This window comes from Aegilops tauschii, chromosome 4 (assembly GCF_002575655.3).
Source record: "Aegilops tauschii subsp. strangulata cultivar AL8/78 chromosome 4, Aet v6.0, whole genome shotgun sequence".
Taxonomy (NCBI): domain Eukaryota; kingdom Viridiplantae; phylum Streptophyta; class Magnoliopsida; order Poales; family Poaceae; genus Aegilops; species Aegilops tauschii.
The window spans coordinates 253,031,789-253,046,681 of record NC_053038.3 but is presented as its reverse complement, the minus strand read 5'-3'; the positions used below and the strand labels follow the sequence as shown (position 1 = coordinate 253,046,681).

At 43.6% G+C, this 14,893-nt stretch overlaps 1 protein-coding gene across 1 annotated transcript; it reads right to left on the bottom strand.

Annotated features, from left to right (window-relative positions):
* Nucleotides 1-557: 557 nt before the first annotated feature.
* On the bottom strand, nucleotides 558-14,033 carry LOC109760548 (villin-2). The gene is made up of 24 exons (XM_020319358.4): nucleotides 13,773-14,033; nucleotides 13,084-13,191; nucleotides 12,887-12,986; nucleotides 12,721-12,789; nucleotides 12,387-12,623; nucleotides 12,131-12,308; nucleotides 11,915-12,047; nucleotides 11,076-11,235; nucleotides 10,846-10,999; nucleotides 10,664-10,764; nucleotides 10,411-10,569; nucleotides 10,032-10,100; nucleotides 9,886-9,954; nucleotides 9,478-9,615; nucleotides 8,567-8,695; nucleotides 7,052-7,199; nucleotides 6,909-6,919; nucleotides 6,681-6,821; nucleotides 6,475-6,600; nucleotides 1,935-1,991; nucleotides 1,724-1,822; nucleotides 1,437-1,635; nucleotides 1,160-1,344; nucleotides 558-1,054 (listed from the first exon to the last, which is right to left on the bottom strand). The coding sequence occupies exons 2-24, from the start codon at nucleotides 13,137-13,139 to the stop codon at nucleotides 941-943; spliced, it is 2,832 nt and encodes a 943-aa protein (XP_020174947.1). The 5' UTR covers nucleotides 13,140-13,191; nucleotides 13,773-14,033; the 3' UTR covers nucleotides 558-940.
* Nucleotides 14,034-14,893: the final 860 nt, after the last annotated feature.

The following is a 14,893-nucleotide window of genomic DNA, read 5'->3' as shown; positions in this document are numbered from 1 at the left end:
CGGCTGGAGTGCGCCGCCAGGAGGAGAGGAGCGGTCTGGGGAGACGGCCGGAGGAGAAGTTGTCGGGGTGTGGGTGGCACAATGACAGTGAGGAGGAGGCGGCGGCGGATCAGTATGTATAAGAAATAATTTAGGCCAGATCAGCTGACGAGTGCCTACGGTCGGCAACTTGGCAAAACAGTCCACGTGGTGGAAAGAAAAGAACGTCTTACGAAAACTATGCCAAGTATGGTAACGCGGGAGCTCGAAAAATTTGGCAGTAATGCGGGAGCTCGGCAAACTCGGCCCACCATGAAGTACACAACAACCGCTGTTGTTGCCACATGGCACAAACTTTGCCAAGTTCGGCCAGCAAGAAACTCATCATGGTTAGTATAAGCCGATGCCGAGTCATTACCAAGAACCATACTCGGCCTACATTGTTTTTTTTTCGAGCCCCCGCGGTTTGACTCTCGGCAAAGATAACAACACTCGACAACGACCAATTTCCAAGTAGTGACACACAAAAAATAAAAGTCTAAAAGGCAGAAGTATATTTTGTCAAAAGAAAACAAAAGTAAAGCAGAAATCTGGATATGAATTTGTGTCATACATCTCAGTGCCAACATAGCGTGACCATCAGAAACGAAACTACGCCAAGAGCGGCCCTTGTTACAAATTTGAGCATGGAAACAGCGTACACAATGTGCATCGACGAAGAATAACCACGAGAAGAAGCTCAGAGTAATTGATGTAAGGACGACCCTTAGAGTTGCGTAACGCAGATCATGTAGAAATAATATAAATAATACTGTAGCCTATAAAACTTGGGGAAATCAAATCAGCACATAAACCAGGAGCAGGTAGTCTCGCGTCTGGAACATGAAAAGACTGCTGGGCATGCATGGGCTTGTTCATGGAAGAGAAAACTAGGATGCAGCCGGACGGAGAAGGCTATGCTTCAGAAAAGATCCGCTTTTCTTTTCTGCTGTTCTTGCTTCCACCTTGGCTGCTTGTAGAACTCCTCCTTGCTCATACCAAACACAGTCTGGAATTCACTGTCCGATAAATATGTCTGCAAAAGCATATATAGTGGAATAAGCATTTGAAATCCGGCAGATTATAGATTTCTATGGCTGACTTTATTATCATTAGAAAAAAGGCAATGGAAATGACAAACCTCTCTGCGCTTGTAATCTATTCCGCGGACAGGGTCAGTAGACTTTGATATCAGACGGTCATAGCTGAAGACTGTTTCACCACCATTTTCGTTGGCAGTCTCTTCCCGTGATACGTCAGGCTCAGTTCGCTCCCCCTCATCCACCATCTCAAATTCTGAGGACCCCGCTGCTTCACCCTCTGCATCTGTTAATCAGCTCAAGTTGTTAATACATACAGTATTTGGTATCAATCAAGATGAAGAAGAAACAATAACCTAAACACAAATCTCTGCCTACCAATGCGGGGACTTTCGGCAGCTAAAACATTAGACAGTGCTGAAACAGCAGCTGCTCTCTGAGACCCTTGACCTGCACGAGATTGTGATTGTGGGCTTTTGGGTTTCCCTGACGTATTGAGTGCAGATGATAATGCAGCCAATGCCGAAGCACGCTGAGTAGGTCCACCATCACCAGAGCTTTGAGGCCTATCAGTAGACTAAAGAAGATCACAACATTAGTTGACTTGTCAGATGTGAATTTTATTAATTAGTTAATAATAGTTGGCTAAGAAATGCTTAAATTACCTGTTTATCCTGGGAAGATGGATTAAAAGCGGATGAAAGTGCGGCCAGTGCTGATGCCCTTTGAGTTGGTCCACCATCACCTGAGCCCTTAGGCCCGCTCTGCAAGCAATTATTAACTACTTTACCAAACTGAAATTGGCTTTACATTTCCAAGTATCTTTTCCATAAACAATAGAGCAAATACTTCAAGAGAAAAAAAAATGTAACTTACCTCTGAACGCATTCCAAACATAAGTGAAAGTTTCTTCTGAAATGAATTCCCGTGAATCTGTTTCAAGGGCGAAGTTTATTATAAAACATCCTAAAACAAGTGTGAGAAACAAAAGTGGTACGACCAAATGTGATAGCATAGGCCAGTGTAAGAAATCAAGGAGAAATAGCAATGCTGGCATTTACCACAGCGATATAATTATGGAGGCGAGATAGAAGAAAGAAAAAAGAACAGTGAAAAGGGTATAGGGTTGTTCTATCACTTCAACAATCCTCCTACTGAGTTTTCAGGGTTAACTTAACTTACAGATATAGAATCACTTCAACAATCCTCCTACTTGATTTTCAGGGTTAACTTAAACTTACAGGTATAGAATTGATTGGGTTAGTTTAGAAAGTTGTGAATGTAAACCCCTAAAATCTAAATCATCCAGCTCCCAGAGATATATATTTTGGACAGCACCAGAACAGGAATGCCAGCGGACTTGATAAGAGAAGAAAATATTGCATGGAACCATGATAAAGTCTGGATAATTCTTGTACCTCCAAAGCGACTTCTCGAGATAGAGAGTCTATTTGGCCGCTCCGAACAAATACGACACCGGCTGTAGGATGATCTCAAGTAGTGTCGGTTAAAAACACATATTTGACTTCTTTAGGAACTTATCAATTGGTTCTCAACCTTGTTAACTATTCTCCCAAGCAATCTTTGGTAATGGTGGTGGTTTTGCTTGATTCTTTTAAGCTCATGTAGTAACTGCTAAAGTAGGTGGTCTGGTATAGCTAGTAGGCAATGTTTTTCATATTTCCTCCATTTCACTAGATTGTCCACAACCTTGGGCTTCTCCATTTTCAAATAAATGTCCATTGAGATAACCAAGGATGTAGTAAGCTTCCGCAATTTACGTATGCCATTCATAGTTATTTTTTACAAACTTTTTCTTATATTAAATTATTTCTTTGATGTGTATGTGGTGGGCTAGGGATAGTTGTAGTGAAATAGCGGAGTAATATACTTTACCTGCAAGCTCACAGCCCCAGCAAAAACTTATGACTTTAAGGTTTTCAATACAAAGCTCAGCCATAACAGCCTTTGCTCTAAAATAAATATTTAGGTTTTGAATTAAAGAATACAAGCACCGATAACTTTCAAGGAAAAAAACATGTTACGTACATGTAATGCTCATGGCACTTTTTTTCTTGAGATTAGGCTGTGGGATCAGCTCATCAACCACGGAAAAAAATCATCTTATTTTACATCAAATTCAAATTTGTATTCCCAAACGTTTCTGTTTTCTTCCACCAGCTATCATATTGTCGCCACTGTGCACAATTTCTTTATATGGACAAAGATATCCATGTTTACAGTTCGTCCAATTATTCTTGATTTTGATGTCTGAGCAGAATTATGTCTAACCTCCCAAGTCCCTTAGTGGCTTGTATTAAGCAATATTGGGCCAAATTAGTGAAAACAAAGTGTGTACACCAACTGCAGTTACTTCCCAAGATTCATAAGTTCCTGTAGATTAATTTCCTAGATTCTTCACATCGCTCACATTGAATAAGGTACTGCACCTCCTGTGGACCAAATTTGTGCTCACTGCGATCACGATTTACGATATGCTTTCCCTTGAGCTCGCTCCATGGATTTTCAAGACCATCACCGAGCTCTGCCATAATTTTTTCTGGAGGGGCACCAAGGAGGCAAAGGGAGGTCATTGCCTGGTTGCTTGGGAGCAGATTTGCAAACCATTGGCATTCATCGACTTAATTATCTCAATAAGGCTTTGCAGATTCGCTGGCTCTGGCTTCAGAAAACTAGGCCAATCAGGGCTTGGTCCAGGCTATCACCCTCTATCTCCGAGGAGACCATACGACTCTTTCTTGCAGCGACCAAGTGCACGATTAGCAGAGATGATACGGTGAGCTTTTGGCATGATAGGTGGATTGAGGGACGCACTGCTCACGACATCGCACCAAATTTATATCCATTGGTGAAGGCTAAGGTGGTGAACGAAGATCAGTGGCGGATGCTCTAGCAGAGGGCAAGTTGATTAACGATATCAAAGGGACCCTCACCTTAGATGCGATCGTTGAATTCATGGAGCTATGGCGGCTTATGCAGATGACACCGCCGCTGAGAGATGTGGAGGACAGTTTCACTTGGAGACTGACGGCATCCGTGAAATACACAACCAGCTCGGCCTACCAAAGCTTTTTTCTTCGGTACAGAGGAAGCGGACTGTGCTAGTGCCCTATTGAAGAATGCTGCCCCTCCCAAGGAACAGTTCTTCACATGCCTTGTGATTAGAGATCCACGTTAGACAGCTGATCGGCTCGCCTGACGGGGAATGCAACACCCACCCTACTGCCTGCTTTGCAATCAGGCTGCGGAGTTCATCGACCATCTCATGGTGCAGTGCTGTTTGCCAGACATTTCTGGGCTTTTTTCCTCCGTAGCTTCAGACTTCAAAGCTTAACTCCAAAAATGAACATCAGCGAGAGAACGGTGGTGCTCGATAAGCAACAGATTCGGACTAAGGTGAGAGAATTGACTTCTATCATAATAGTGGGATTCCACAATCTTTGGTTAGAAAGGAACGCCAGGACTCTCTCCCCTCTCCCTCCCACGGCGCTCCCCAGGCGAGCGCCTGGGGGAACCCTAATCGCCGCCGCTCCTCACCTCCTCCCTCTGTCCTCCTCCCCTGCCGCCGCCCAACTGGCAAAGCCCGGCTGGCAAGGGCGGCAGCGGGGCCTTCGTCTCCCCTCCGCGCGAGAATCATGGCTGGCGCGGGTCGGCCGCTCGTCCGGGGGCGCTGGCCTACGGCGGGGGCCAGCGGCGCGGCGGCGTTGATCCGGATCGACAGCGAGGGCGCCTAGTGGCGTCGCAGCGGCAGCTGGCCGGACATTTGTGGTGCAGCGGCTGCGGCGGATTCGGATCGGGCGCTCAGGCCAGATCGGGCGGGGGCGGGCCGGCACGCACCTGGCGGGGGCGGTGTGCGTATGGCGGCGGTGGTGCGCACTTGGTGGCGGCGGCCCCGTCCAGATCCGATCTGGTCTGGCGTGCGTGTGGGCGTCGGGCGGCGCGGGGGTAGGCTGCGGCCTGGTGGGGTCGTGGTGATGGCCGTGGACCAAGGCGGCACGCCTACTGCTGCTGCTGGTGGCGGTGGTGGTCGGCCAGATCAGCTCGGATCTGGCCCATGGCCGCCGGCGGGTGGCTCGGGGCTGGCCCTCGGGGTCCCGGTGTGGATGTGGTCTGCCACGGAGTGGTGGTGGCTCATGGCGATGGTCCGGGCCGTTCCACGGCGGCGGCCGGTCTTCTCCGGCGTCGGCCTGTCGGCGAGCGGCTCGCGAGGTGGCAGGTTGGTTGCGGCGGCGGTTGGCTTGTTCTAGCGTCGGCTCGCTTGTAGGCGCCCTGTGTCGGCCTTCGACCCCTCTCCTCGTCGTCCGGACACTACTTTCGTCGAAGGGTTGTCCTTCTCCCAGCTGCTGTCCATCGCTTGTCTCGCGCCCGGTGCGGCATTACCGACCTCGTCCCGCGCACGGTGTAGCAGGACCGAGCTCGTCTCGCGCACGGTGCAGCAAGACCGACCTCGTTTCGCACACGGTGCCGTAGGACCGAGCTCGTCTCGTGCCCGGTGCTGCAGGATGAGTCGATGGAGGATAGCTTTGGCCAGCCTATTGGGTCTCGGCGCTGGGAGCTGCCCAGGGGTGTGAAAGGCGGGTCCTTTCCGCTCGTCTCTTTGGCTAGGGTAGTGGCGGATCTCGGGTGAGGTGGTGTCAAGGTCTTGGATGCCAGGGCGGCGGCCCTGGTGGTGGTAGTGTTGTGCTTTTGGGCAGAGCCCGTGGCTTGGTGCTGCCCGGTGGCCATGGCCGTGTGGGCGGCGTGGTAGGCGGGGTGTAGCGTTCGGTGGCGGTGAGTGTTGGCCGGGGTGAAAACCTGTTCTATCTTCGAACAGACCTACGGCGGCGAAGCTCGTTCCCTTCTTGAAGGCGTCGTCGTGGCTCTCACTGCCCGTCGTGCTGCTCCAGGGGAAACTCTGATCCTCGAATCGGGCGGTGGCGGCGCTCCAGTGTCGTATCCTTCCTGAAGGCGCCGCCTTGAAGCCCATGGTTCGTCTTTGCGGTGGCGTGTTCCCGATTGAGCCCCCGGTTGCTCTTGTAGTGCTAGGGGTGGTGTTGCTGTGATCAGCACCTATGTATCCAGCCTTGGGTGCGTGCGTGTGTTGTGGTGGCATGCGTTGTACCGGGTTGTTGTTGATCGTTGCTTTATATATAAAGCGGGATGAAAGCCTTTTTGGGTAAAAGAACACCAGAGTATTTGACGGCAAGGCGTCGCTGGTGCAGAGAGTTGTAGACTTAGCGGTAGATGAGCACAAGTAGTGTGCTAAGGAGGCAGGTTTTTGAGAGGAGAGTAGCAATGCCTCTGAAGTAAACCGTTCAAAATATCTGCTACCCCATATAAATGGTGATAAATAGAAGAGAGTTAGAAGTGAGAGAAAAGAAAAGTAAGATGCAATTGGTAAATAAGAATGGCATACCAGAGATCTTGTGCTATCCCAGGAGAAGTATGTCCTAAAGAAGCAAGGTTCATTTCCTTCACTGACTTTATAGAGAGGCACGTCAGAAGCAAGACCTTCGAAGGTCACCGCATGTTCTATGTATTTCTGCGGAAAAGTGGTTATTTATCTACGTTGAATGGTACTAATACAGATGAAAACAACAAAGATAATACTTCATATTATACCTCGCCAATTTCAAATGCCATTTGTTTCTCTTTTGTGTCCACACACTGACCCATCCAGACAAAGACTTCGGCGTGTGTGTCAAGTACCATCACATCTTCGGTCAACAGATCATCTTGTGAAAAATTGTAAACTTCAGTTACCTACAGATAAAGAAGCTTCTTCAAAATTTGCAATCCTGAAGTGCTGGAGCATACAAAATTTAGGCTTCAAAGAATAAGATGACAAACCTCCAGCTTGCCTGGTACGTGGCGCGACATGAACAATGAAAACAACACAACAGAAGATGATTAGGGTACTTAAAGAATATAAACTCCCAAAGTAGTAGCAATAAGACAAAAAAATATGGATTTAAGTTCAGAATAGAACTGACCATTCCTAAATGAGAATGTGTAGAGATGGGGTTCTCTAACAACATCTTGTGTGGCATTTTTATTTGAGTAATCCTGTTTTCCACCTAGAGCAGACCAGAAAGAAGAGCTCTCGGTTCCCTCCTTGCAATGTTTGACAGCAACGCCAGGCTGTGGTTTGGAACACATCACATCACATAATTATAGTTAGCAATAAGTAGCTGGAAATTGATGGAAATATCAAACGTTCTGTAGTAAGAACAGGATATTCGAGGGGCTTGACAACCAAGTCAGTCGCGTTTGGAAGCAGGGATTTGCCCTGTTTCCTTCTGTAGGATGCAACTGTTTCCTACAAAAATCCTGCGTTCCAAACGGGGCCTTATCTGTGACAGCAATCCTGTTAATATTATTTCATATTCTCTAATGTTTTACTCATGGAGGTCAGTGTTTTGTAAAGTACTACTCACTCCGATCCATATTACTTGTCGCTCAAATGGATGTATCTAGCACTGAAATACGTCTAGATACATCCGTTTGAACGACAAGTAATATGGATCGGAGGGAGTACAAAATTTACAACAGGAACTGTAAACAACCATCTTAATTCAAATATTGCATTGCATTCATGCAATTTATTAGGTAGAAACAAGTTCCCTCCAATCAGACAGATTTTGTGTAGCCTTTCCAGTTGTTTGTAACTTCAGTGTCACATGTGCAACTGGTGCATCTGTTATGCATAGTGGTTTGGTTTTAATATCAGAAAATTTCATGAAAAGGCACTTAAAATAAAATGAAGAAAAATGTAGCTAAGAGCACTTTGCTATTTCCATACAAATTTGCTCATATTTGGCCGCTTACAGCTCGAATATGGTAAAGTTGTTAAACATGAACTACCCTTAGATAAAGTTGGTGAAAATAAGACTGGTATTGATACATTGTTAAATTTTATCTTGAGATTATCATTCTTCTACTCCCTCCGTTCACTTTTGTAAGTCGTTTCAGACAAGTGAAAAATAGATTGCTTTGCACACTGTCTGAAATGCCTTCAAGGCCTTATAAAAGTGAACGGAGGTAGTAGTAGATTAGTCCAAATCAAAATTCAGGATGATTTTTTCCTCTCCAGTTCACCGTAAGTTCCGCAGAAGTTTCCAACAGCACATGGGGGGGGGGGGGGGGGGGGGGGGGTGTCTAGTCCTCACCCTTGCTTTTTTTGCATTGTAATACATGTCTCATTTATATCATAAGGATCATAGTACAAGTCACATACATACCGACCTTACAAGGGTATATGGGACTCATGGCCACACACAAACACAACTATATACAACTCAACAGATGTCATCTCATTTGATCTAAGGCCTAGAAAGATATTTCATGAGAACGAACAATGAGAATGAGAAAATGTAACATCAGCTTCACTTTCACAGATTCACAAGTTATCAATAGGAGCACAGTTTATCTTTTTTTTTTGTATACATGAAATTGCACTAACTACAAAAGACAGAAGGGAAATAACAAGGTGGTATCTTTTTTCATACCTTCAAGAACTCAGCAATTTTTGCAGCCCACTGTTGTTGTTCATAAGAACTTGTGTTGCCAATCCATATAAACATTGAATTTCCAGATTGCAGGACAAAACAATTCGTGGAACTCAAGGATGTTGACACCTATAAAATTGTTACTGACGAGTTAATTAAAGGTAGCAAATGTTTGATTCGTACTACCTAAGGTTAGTGGTCAATATGTAAACGAGAATGACGCTGGATGTTTGTAAGTTTTTAATGAGCAAAGTAAGCTAAAAGGTCATTCTGAAGAACAAGAATGTGGGCGACAGAGTTTTATTATCAGAAAATCAGTCCAATCTCTGTCTCCACTATTTAGAAAGAACATAAGGTTGACGTTTCGCTCTTCTTTCCTTCGTCCAAACCCCCACGTATGGTCAGCCCTCCCTCCTCCCAATTTTGATTTTTTTCCCACTCCCATCTCTGGTTTTTTCCACTGGTTTTCCCTAATATCCATTTCAAATGATTATGAAGTAAAATCCATTTTTTCATAAGCAATCACATTAACTATAAAATGGCACGTAAGTCACGATGATTGTGTACAAAAACTCGCCAAAATTTTAACGCACAGATGCACAAATGATGGATGCGCAATCACAGGTTAACCTACTATATTTACTTCACAGCATTGCTTCGTAACAGCACGGGTATACCACCATTCTATGAATTTTTCACTGTTTACCATTAAGATACTCTATTATGAATCATTTATGCCAAGTCATGAAACTACATTTGAGTAAAAAGAATCTCAGAAGCTAACTAAATTCTTAGTCATTATTATGATATGTCATCTTAACAACATAAAAATAAGCATTAAATACAGTTTCATACTTCCAAGAAATATTATCATTTGGAATCAAATAAGCACAGGTAGAGGTAGACCATACCGCATCGACTTGAAGTGTTTTATTGTTATGAATTGACGTTCCATTAATTCTAACAAGAGCGACACCAGTGCCAGGATATGTTTCATCTGGCAAGCCCTTCTCTTGTACAGAATTCTTGTACCCGCAGCTGATTCCACCCTGCATGATTTTAGTAATAACCTTAGTTTATACTTCCTCTGTAAACTTTTATAGGATTTTTTAGATCATACTTTAGTGATCTAAAAAGCCTTATAAAAGTTTACAGAGGGAGTACTTGACAATGTAAATATCTTCAGCTATACAGATCAATCCATAGTTTTTTTAGAACTACCAGTCCATAGTTTGCTCCTCACAGGATAGCACTTATTAAGTTATTATGAACCCAATCAGTATACATTACTTGAGTAAGGTAGGAAGCAGAGACCATACCTTAAGGATAACCATGGGCTGGAAAAGAGCAATAAACTGTGGAGGCTCCTTCCCTTCATAAATACGACCCTGCAATACCAAATACAAGACATGTCAAACTCCTTTCTGGATATATTGTGCAAATTGTCACGACATAAATACAGTACCAGAATAGGTCTTCCTTTCATTGAATTCCAAATTGTATTAGTTATTTGAAGAGCCGTATGCTGATCTTCCTGTCAGAAATAAATCACAGAGTAAGTTCACAGTTTTGTGGTGGGGTGGGGATTAATAACAAACATGACAAAGAAATAACTAACTGTGCTGAGAAGAATAAGAATTCATTAAAAATAACAGAAAGGTCAAGAAGAAAACGTGCAATACATAAAATCAAATTTATCATCACAATGATGTGGTGATCACACGCAAAGTAAGAAAAGTCACAAAAATATGGTGCAATTTCAAAAAAAAAAAGACGAGAAAGCAAATATAACAATAGTAAGGTGCTGTATATAAAACATTTGAGAAAGGTGAAAACCCAGTTACCAGTATACTATTCTTCCCAATCCAGTAAGTTAGATAGAATTCTTCTCTTTTGTCACCCGAATGATATGTGTAGAGAACAATATAACAATCCCCGCTATGAAATTTTCCAAGATCTTCCTTCGGAAGAGCAGTCTTAGCACTGCCATCAACACACCATACCTGAAATATGTGCATAATGTTTTTATGGCACTTTCCTGTTTCCAGTTGTGGTTATTAAAATAACACGTAAATTATGATGCATGATAAGCAAAACCTCAAGCTTTCCACCGCCTTCTAGCAAAGGAGGAATTTCCTCATTTACTGCAGGGCTGTTTTTTGAGGCTCCCTTAACATCACCTTTTTTCTTCAACAGCGCTAGAGGAGAACAAAGTATTCTCAACACCAATCAAAAGAGGAACTTTTTAATATCCCAATGTACAATAAAAAATAAATTACCTGCAACTTTTCCTCGGCCATCCTCCCCGCTGGCTCCTGCCGCGTTAGTTACAGGCCACGAATCAAATTTGGACTTGAACGTATGGTCCTCATAACCTTGAATTACTTGAGTTACTCTTGTTGTCTTTGGCCTATTTTGCTTAACAATGAATTCCTGCAAATCAAAGATATAGATAGGATGACTTATTTGAACAAGATAAGAAGCTCAAAAGGATGTCTTGTGCGTTTACCTCAACCGCCACACTTGCAGCTTTTCTATCATCCACTTGTGTTACTCGACCAACCCATACATATAACTCGGACCCGCAGTCAAGTAAAAAGCATTTAGTGTTCTCAAGAATTGATTTTGTCAAAACGGTATCTTCTAACGTCAGTTTACCATTATTGACACTGCAAACATAACAGTTGACATGTGTAAAGACTGAAGACAGTTCAAGGAATGAATACAAAGTTGAGACTGAAAACTTGTAAAATAAATCTAGCGTACAATGGGGCACGCAGACCTACATATATAGTACTCCCTCCATCCCATAATATAAGATGTTATTACAACCGATATACTCCATATATAGTACTCCCTCGCATATTGGTTGTAATAACATCTTATATTATGGGACAGAAGGAGTAATAAACTTTACGGGTCAACTAGAAGTCTGCTGCCCATTCAGTAGATATTACTTGACTAACAGGAAATTGCAGAAACCTATAGAAAGAGCAGGCTAATCTAAGAAATGGTAATGAGAGATATCCAAACACCGTCCAAAGGATTTTAGTTTCAGCATAGCGTCGAGCTATTTCAATGTCTACACTCTTTAACCATAAACTTCTATATGTGAAGTTTCTATTTTACGAAGAGAGGTACGAAGTCTCCATCTTCTCAACCTACTGAGTCACATCTCACAGCCCCCACTTCTGACTCTCCAATAGGTGTAACTGCCTTTTGTAGGTACAAATATGTAATTCACTATAACATTGCATAAGTTCAAAATTGATGAGTACCTAATTGTTGGTTAGTTTGATGTTGCAATCCTTTTACAATTATTTCAAAAAAAAATCCTTGTAGAGCTACCTGTAAAGCTTTGTTGGTGTAGTTTCAAGAATAACATCATCATCACTTAGAGCTTTCTTCCCTATTGGTGCAAAACCACCAAAAACGACCCAGAATTCACCGGAATCTGATTCTGCTTGCAATTTTCCATCATCTATTATAAAAAGCAACTTAAGTAAATGTGTTTACTTGCTTCACTATGTCACAAGTATTTAGTTAAAATGTTGGCCATCTCACCAACAATTGCAACATCACAAACTCCTTCATGGTACTTGTCCTTTAAATGTTGGATCACTTCCAGTGCTTTGGCTCTTTCTTGAATATTGGAGTTAGCACCATTGAATTGATATATTTTCTTTTCAGTATCCAAGATAAAGACATCGTCGTGGTTTAGTGAGGAACGAGCAAATGGAACCTGAATAAACAAGACACTGGAGGATTAGTTCTTGATATGTATTTCTGAAAGCACCGGAAGAAAGGAAATGTATTACACCTCTTTAACTCTGATAGCTCTCTTTCCTTTGCAAATATACAGCCGTGTTTCAAATTTGTCCTCCTCTGGCTTTCTAAACCCAGAAGCAAAACCTCCCTCCATGGGTATAATGCATGGCTTGAAGTATGATAGGAACTTATCAGATTCATAGCCTTGGGGTTCCCTGTGCTGGACTGCACGACCCCCAAGCATGGAATCAAGTTCAACTGTCTTGATTGCTGAAGTGCCAGCTTCATCCTGTATAACAAGATATCAAGTGAGGATGAGGACTGAGCTAGAGGGAAATGCCATTGTGCTCGGTACAGAAAAGGTTGTGGTATTATAGAAGATGTACTTGACTAGAATCTTTCCCAATCCAGAAGTGAATGTCAGAGAGGTAAGCACCGCCCCTGTTACAAGTCGTCTAGCAGAAAGATGAAAACCAGTAGTATTAAAAAGGGTATTCTTGGTGAGAAGAAATAGGAATTCAGAAAGATTCCTCTGAAAGAAGAAACAATCACCTGCAGAACAATATATGAATCTCCACAGTAGAATTTACCATAATCTGACTTTGGCAAAGGAACTGGCTTAAAATCTTCAATCCGCCATATTTCTGTCCCACTGTAGTGTTGTTAAGGGGCATGCAACATAAAGAGACAAGGGAAGTATTGGGCGAAAGCAAAGCAACAGGGCCTATTTGAAGAAATCAAAAGGATACGGTTTCTGGCCAGCTCCTTGAAATGCAGGATCAAGTATCTGTTTTGTACTTGACATTTAGAAGCAACCTTAAAGGGGACTCCACTGCACAACACCTGGAACTTGTATACTGAAAAAGGAACCAGAGAAACACTATAGTTAGCGCATATAGAAAAAGGAGAACTATAGTTACTCTATATCCTAGATAAACATGGATTTGAATGAAATTAATAAGATTCGAACGATATTAGCAGCTGGGAGAAAGGAATCAATAGTGTAGTAAATAAGAGAAGAGCAGCCATGACAAATCACGAGGCAGGGACTGTAGGATTTCTTGCTCGGACCAAAAACTGCAAGTCTGATGAGAAGACCTGAGCCTAGGCATGCATGCGCAGAACCAACGACCATGTGTGGGAATCGCATTGAAATATGTAGGCGATCGGAGACGCAGTGATCAATGTCCGATGGGCTCGGCCAACCAGATCATCGACGACAACTGACCTATATCAGACGTTGGCCGACCGCTCACATTTAACCCACATTCCTGACGATCGGTGGATGAAACAAACCAAAATCCCAACCCCGAAACGTAGTGGGGACCTTTAATCCCACCCGAAATATGACACGCCGGCCGGAGCCACACACTCTAGTGGGATCAAATCACAAGGAAACTAAACCTTGGCAGCCCGAGAATCGACGAGAGATGCATACCTTGGAACGATCCCGGTTGGACGGCGGGAGCGAGGGATGGCTAGATGGGGGGATGGTTGGAGGTGGCAGGGAAATGCGGAGGCGAGGCTGGCTAAATAAAGGAAGGAAGCGGGGTGGCGCTAGCTATGATTGCTCCCGTCCTCCTCCTCCTCTCTCCTCACCACCACTCTCTTGTGTCGTGGGCGGGCGTGTGTGGGATGGAACGGAGATCTAAGAAATAGTACAAGGTAGCGGCGTTTCGGGCGCTTTTTTAAGAAAACGCCCCCTGCCTATTTATACGGCAGCGGCAGAGACGGAGGAGCGAGGGAAGGGAGCTGGATGCGGAACTCTTAAACCGGCAAATACATCCACCCGTGCAGCCATGCGGTTGAAGCGCTGCTACCCACACACACATTTTCTTCTGACTCGGAGCTTTATTTTATTATTTTATTTCAAAAATGAGCTTTATTTTATTATTTTATTTCAAAAAAGAGTTTTATTTTATTATCTTATATTTTGTCTGCAGGTCGAAAAAAATTTACTCGAAGATATTAGGGTTACAATCGAGAGACATAAACTCCTCGATACCCTGTGGTCCTCTATGTAACCATAAATCAGTATCATATTTTATGAGACTGTACGCCAATCGAACTGCTACCCTATTTTAAACACGCTTAAGCTTCATAAGAATAAACTCTCTTGATACCATCAAGAACTTCATTTCAGCAACCAGGTGACTGTAAGCTAAGCTTCACAAGCTCTCCCCGACAAGTGTCATGAAAGCCTCCGAAGAATCTGACTGGACAATAACTGGGTCATCAGTGTGCTACAACGCCAAAGGCATTCCTTGCATCAGTGCATGAATTTCTGCTTCCAAGGCAATGTTGCAGTTGAACAAAAATCAATAAGCTGCAAATATCACACTTTCATCTGGCCTTCGAAGAATCATGTCGGGCCCCACCATACCGTCGTCAGCCGAGAAAGAACCGTCCACTGAGAAGGCTACACGGTCTGCCAGCGGTGGCGGCCATGAAGAATTAGGTTCGGTCCTCTTGACACCTATCACAGGACCAATGTTCAACAGAGGCAACTTTCCTTTAATAATATCTTCATTTGTATACAACCTCGCGTGAGCCAATGAA

Bases quoted from the DNA above. Each gene is read 5' to 3' on its own strand.
- LOC109760548 (XM_020319358.4), bottom strand. From the start codon at position 13,139: ATGTCAAGTACAAAACAGATACTTGATCCTGCATTTCAAGGAGCTGGC. The intron at 12,309-12,386 runs GTGTAATACATT...TTGTTTATTCAG, and splicing joins GAGCTATCAGAGTTAAAGAG to GTTCCATTTGCTCGTTCCTC. The intron at 8,696-9,477 runs GTATGGTCTACC...ACAATTTTATAG, and splicing joins AAACACTTCAAGTCGATGCG to GTGTCAACATCCTTGAGTTC.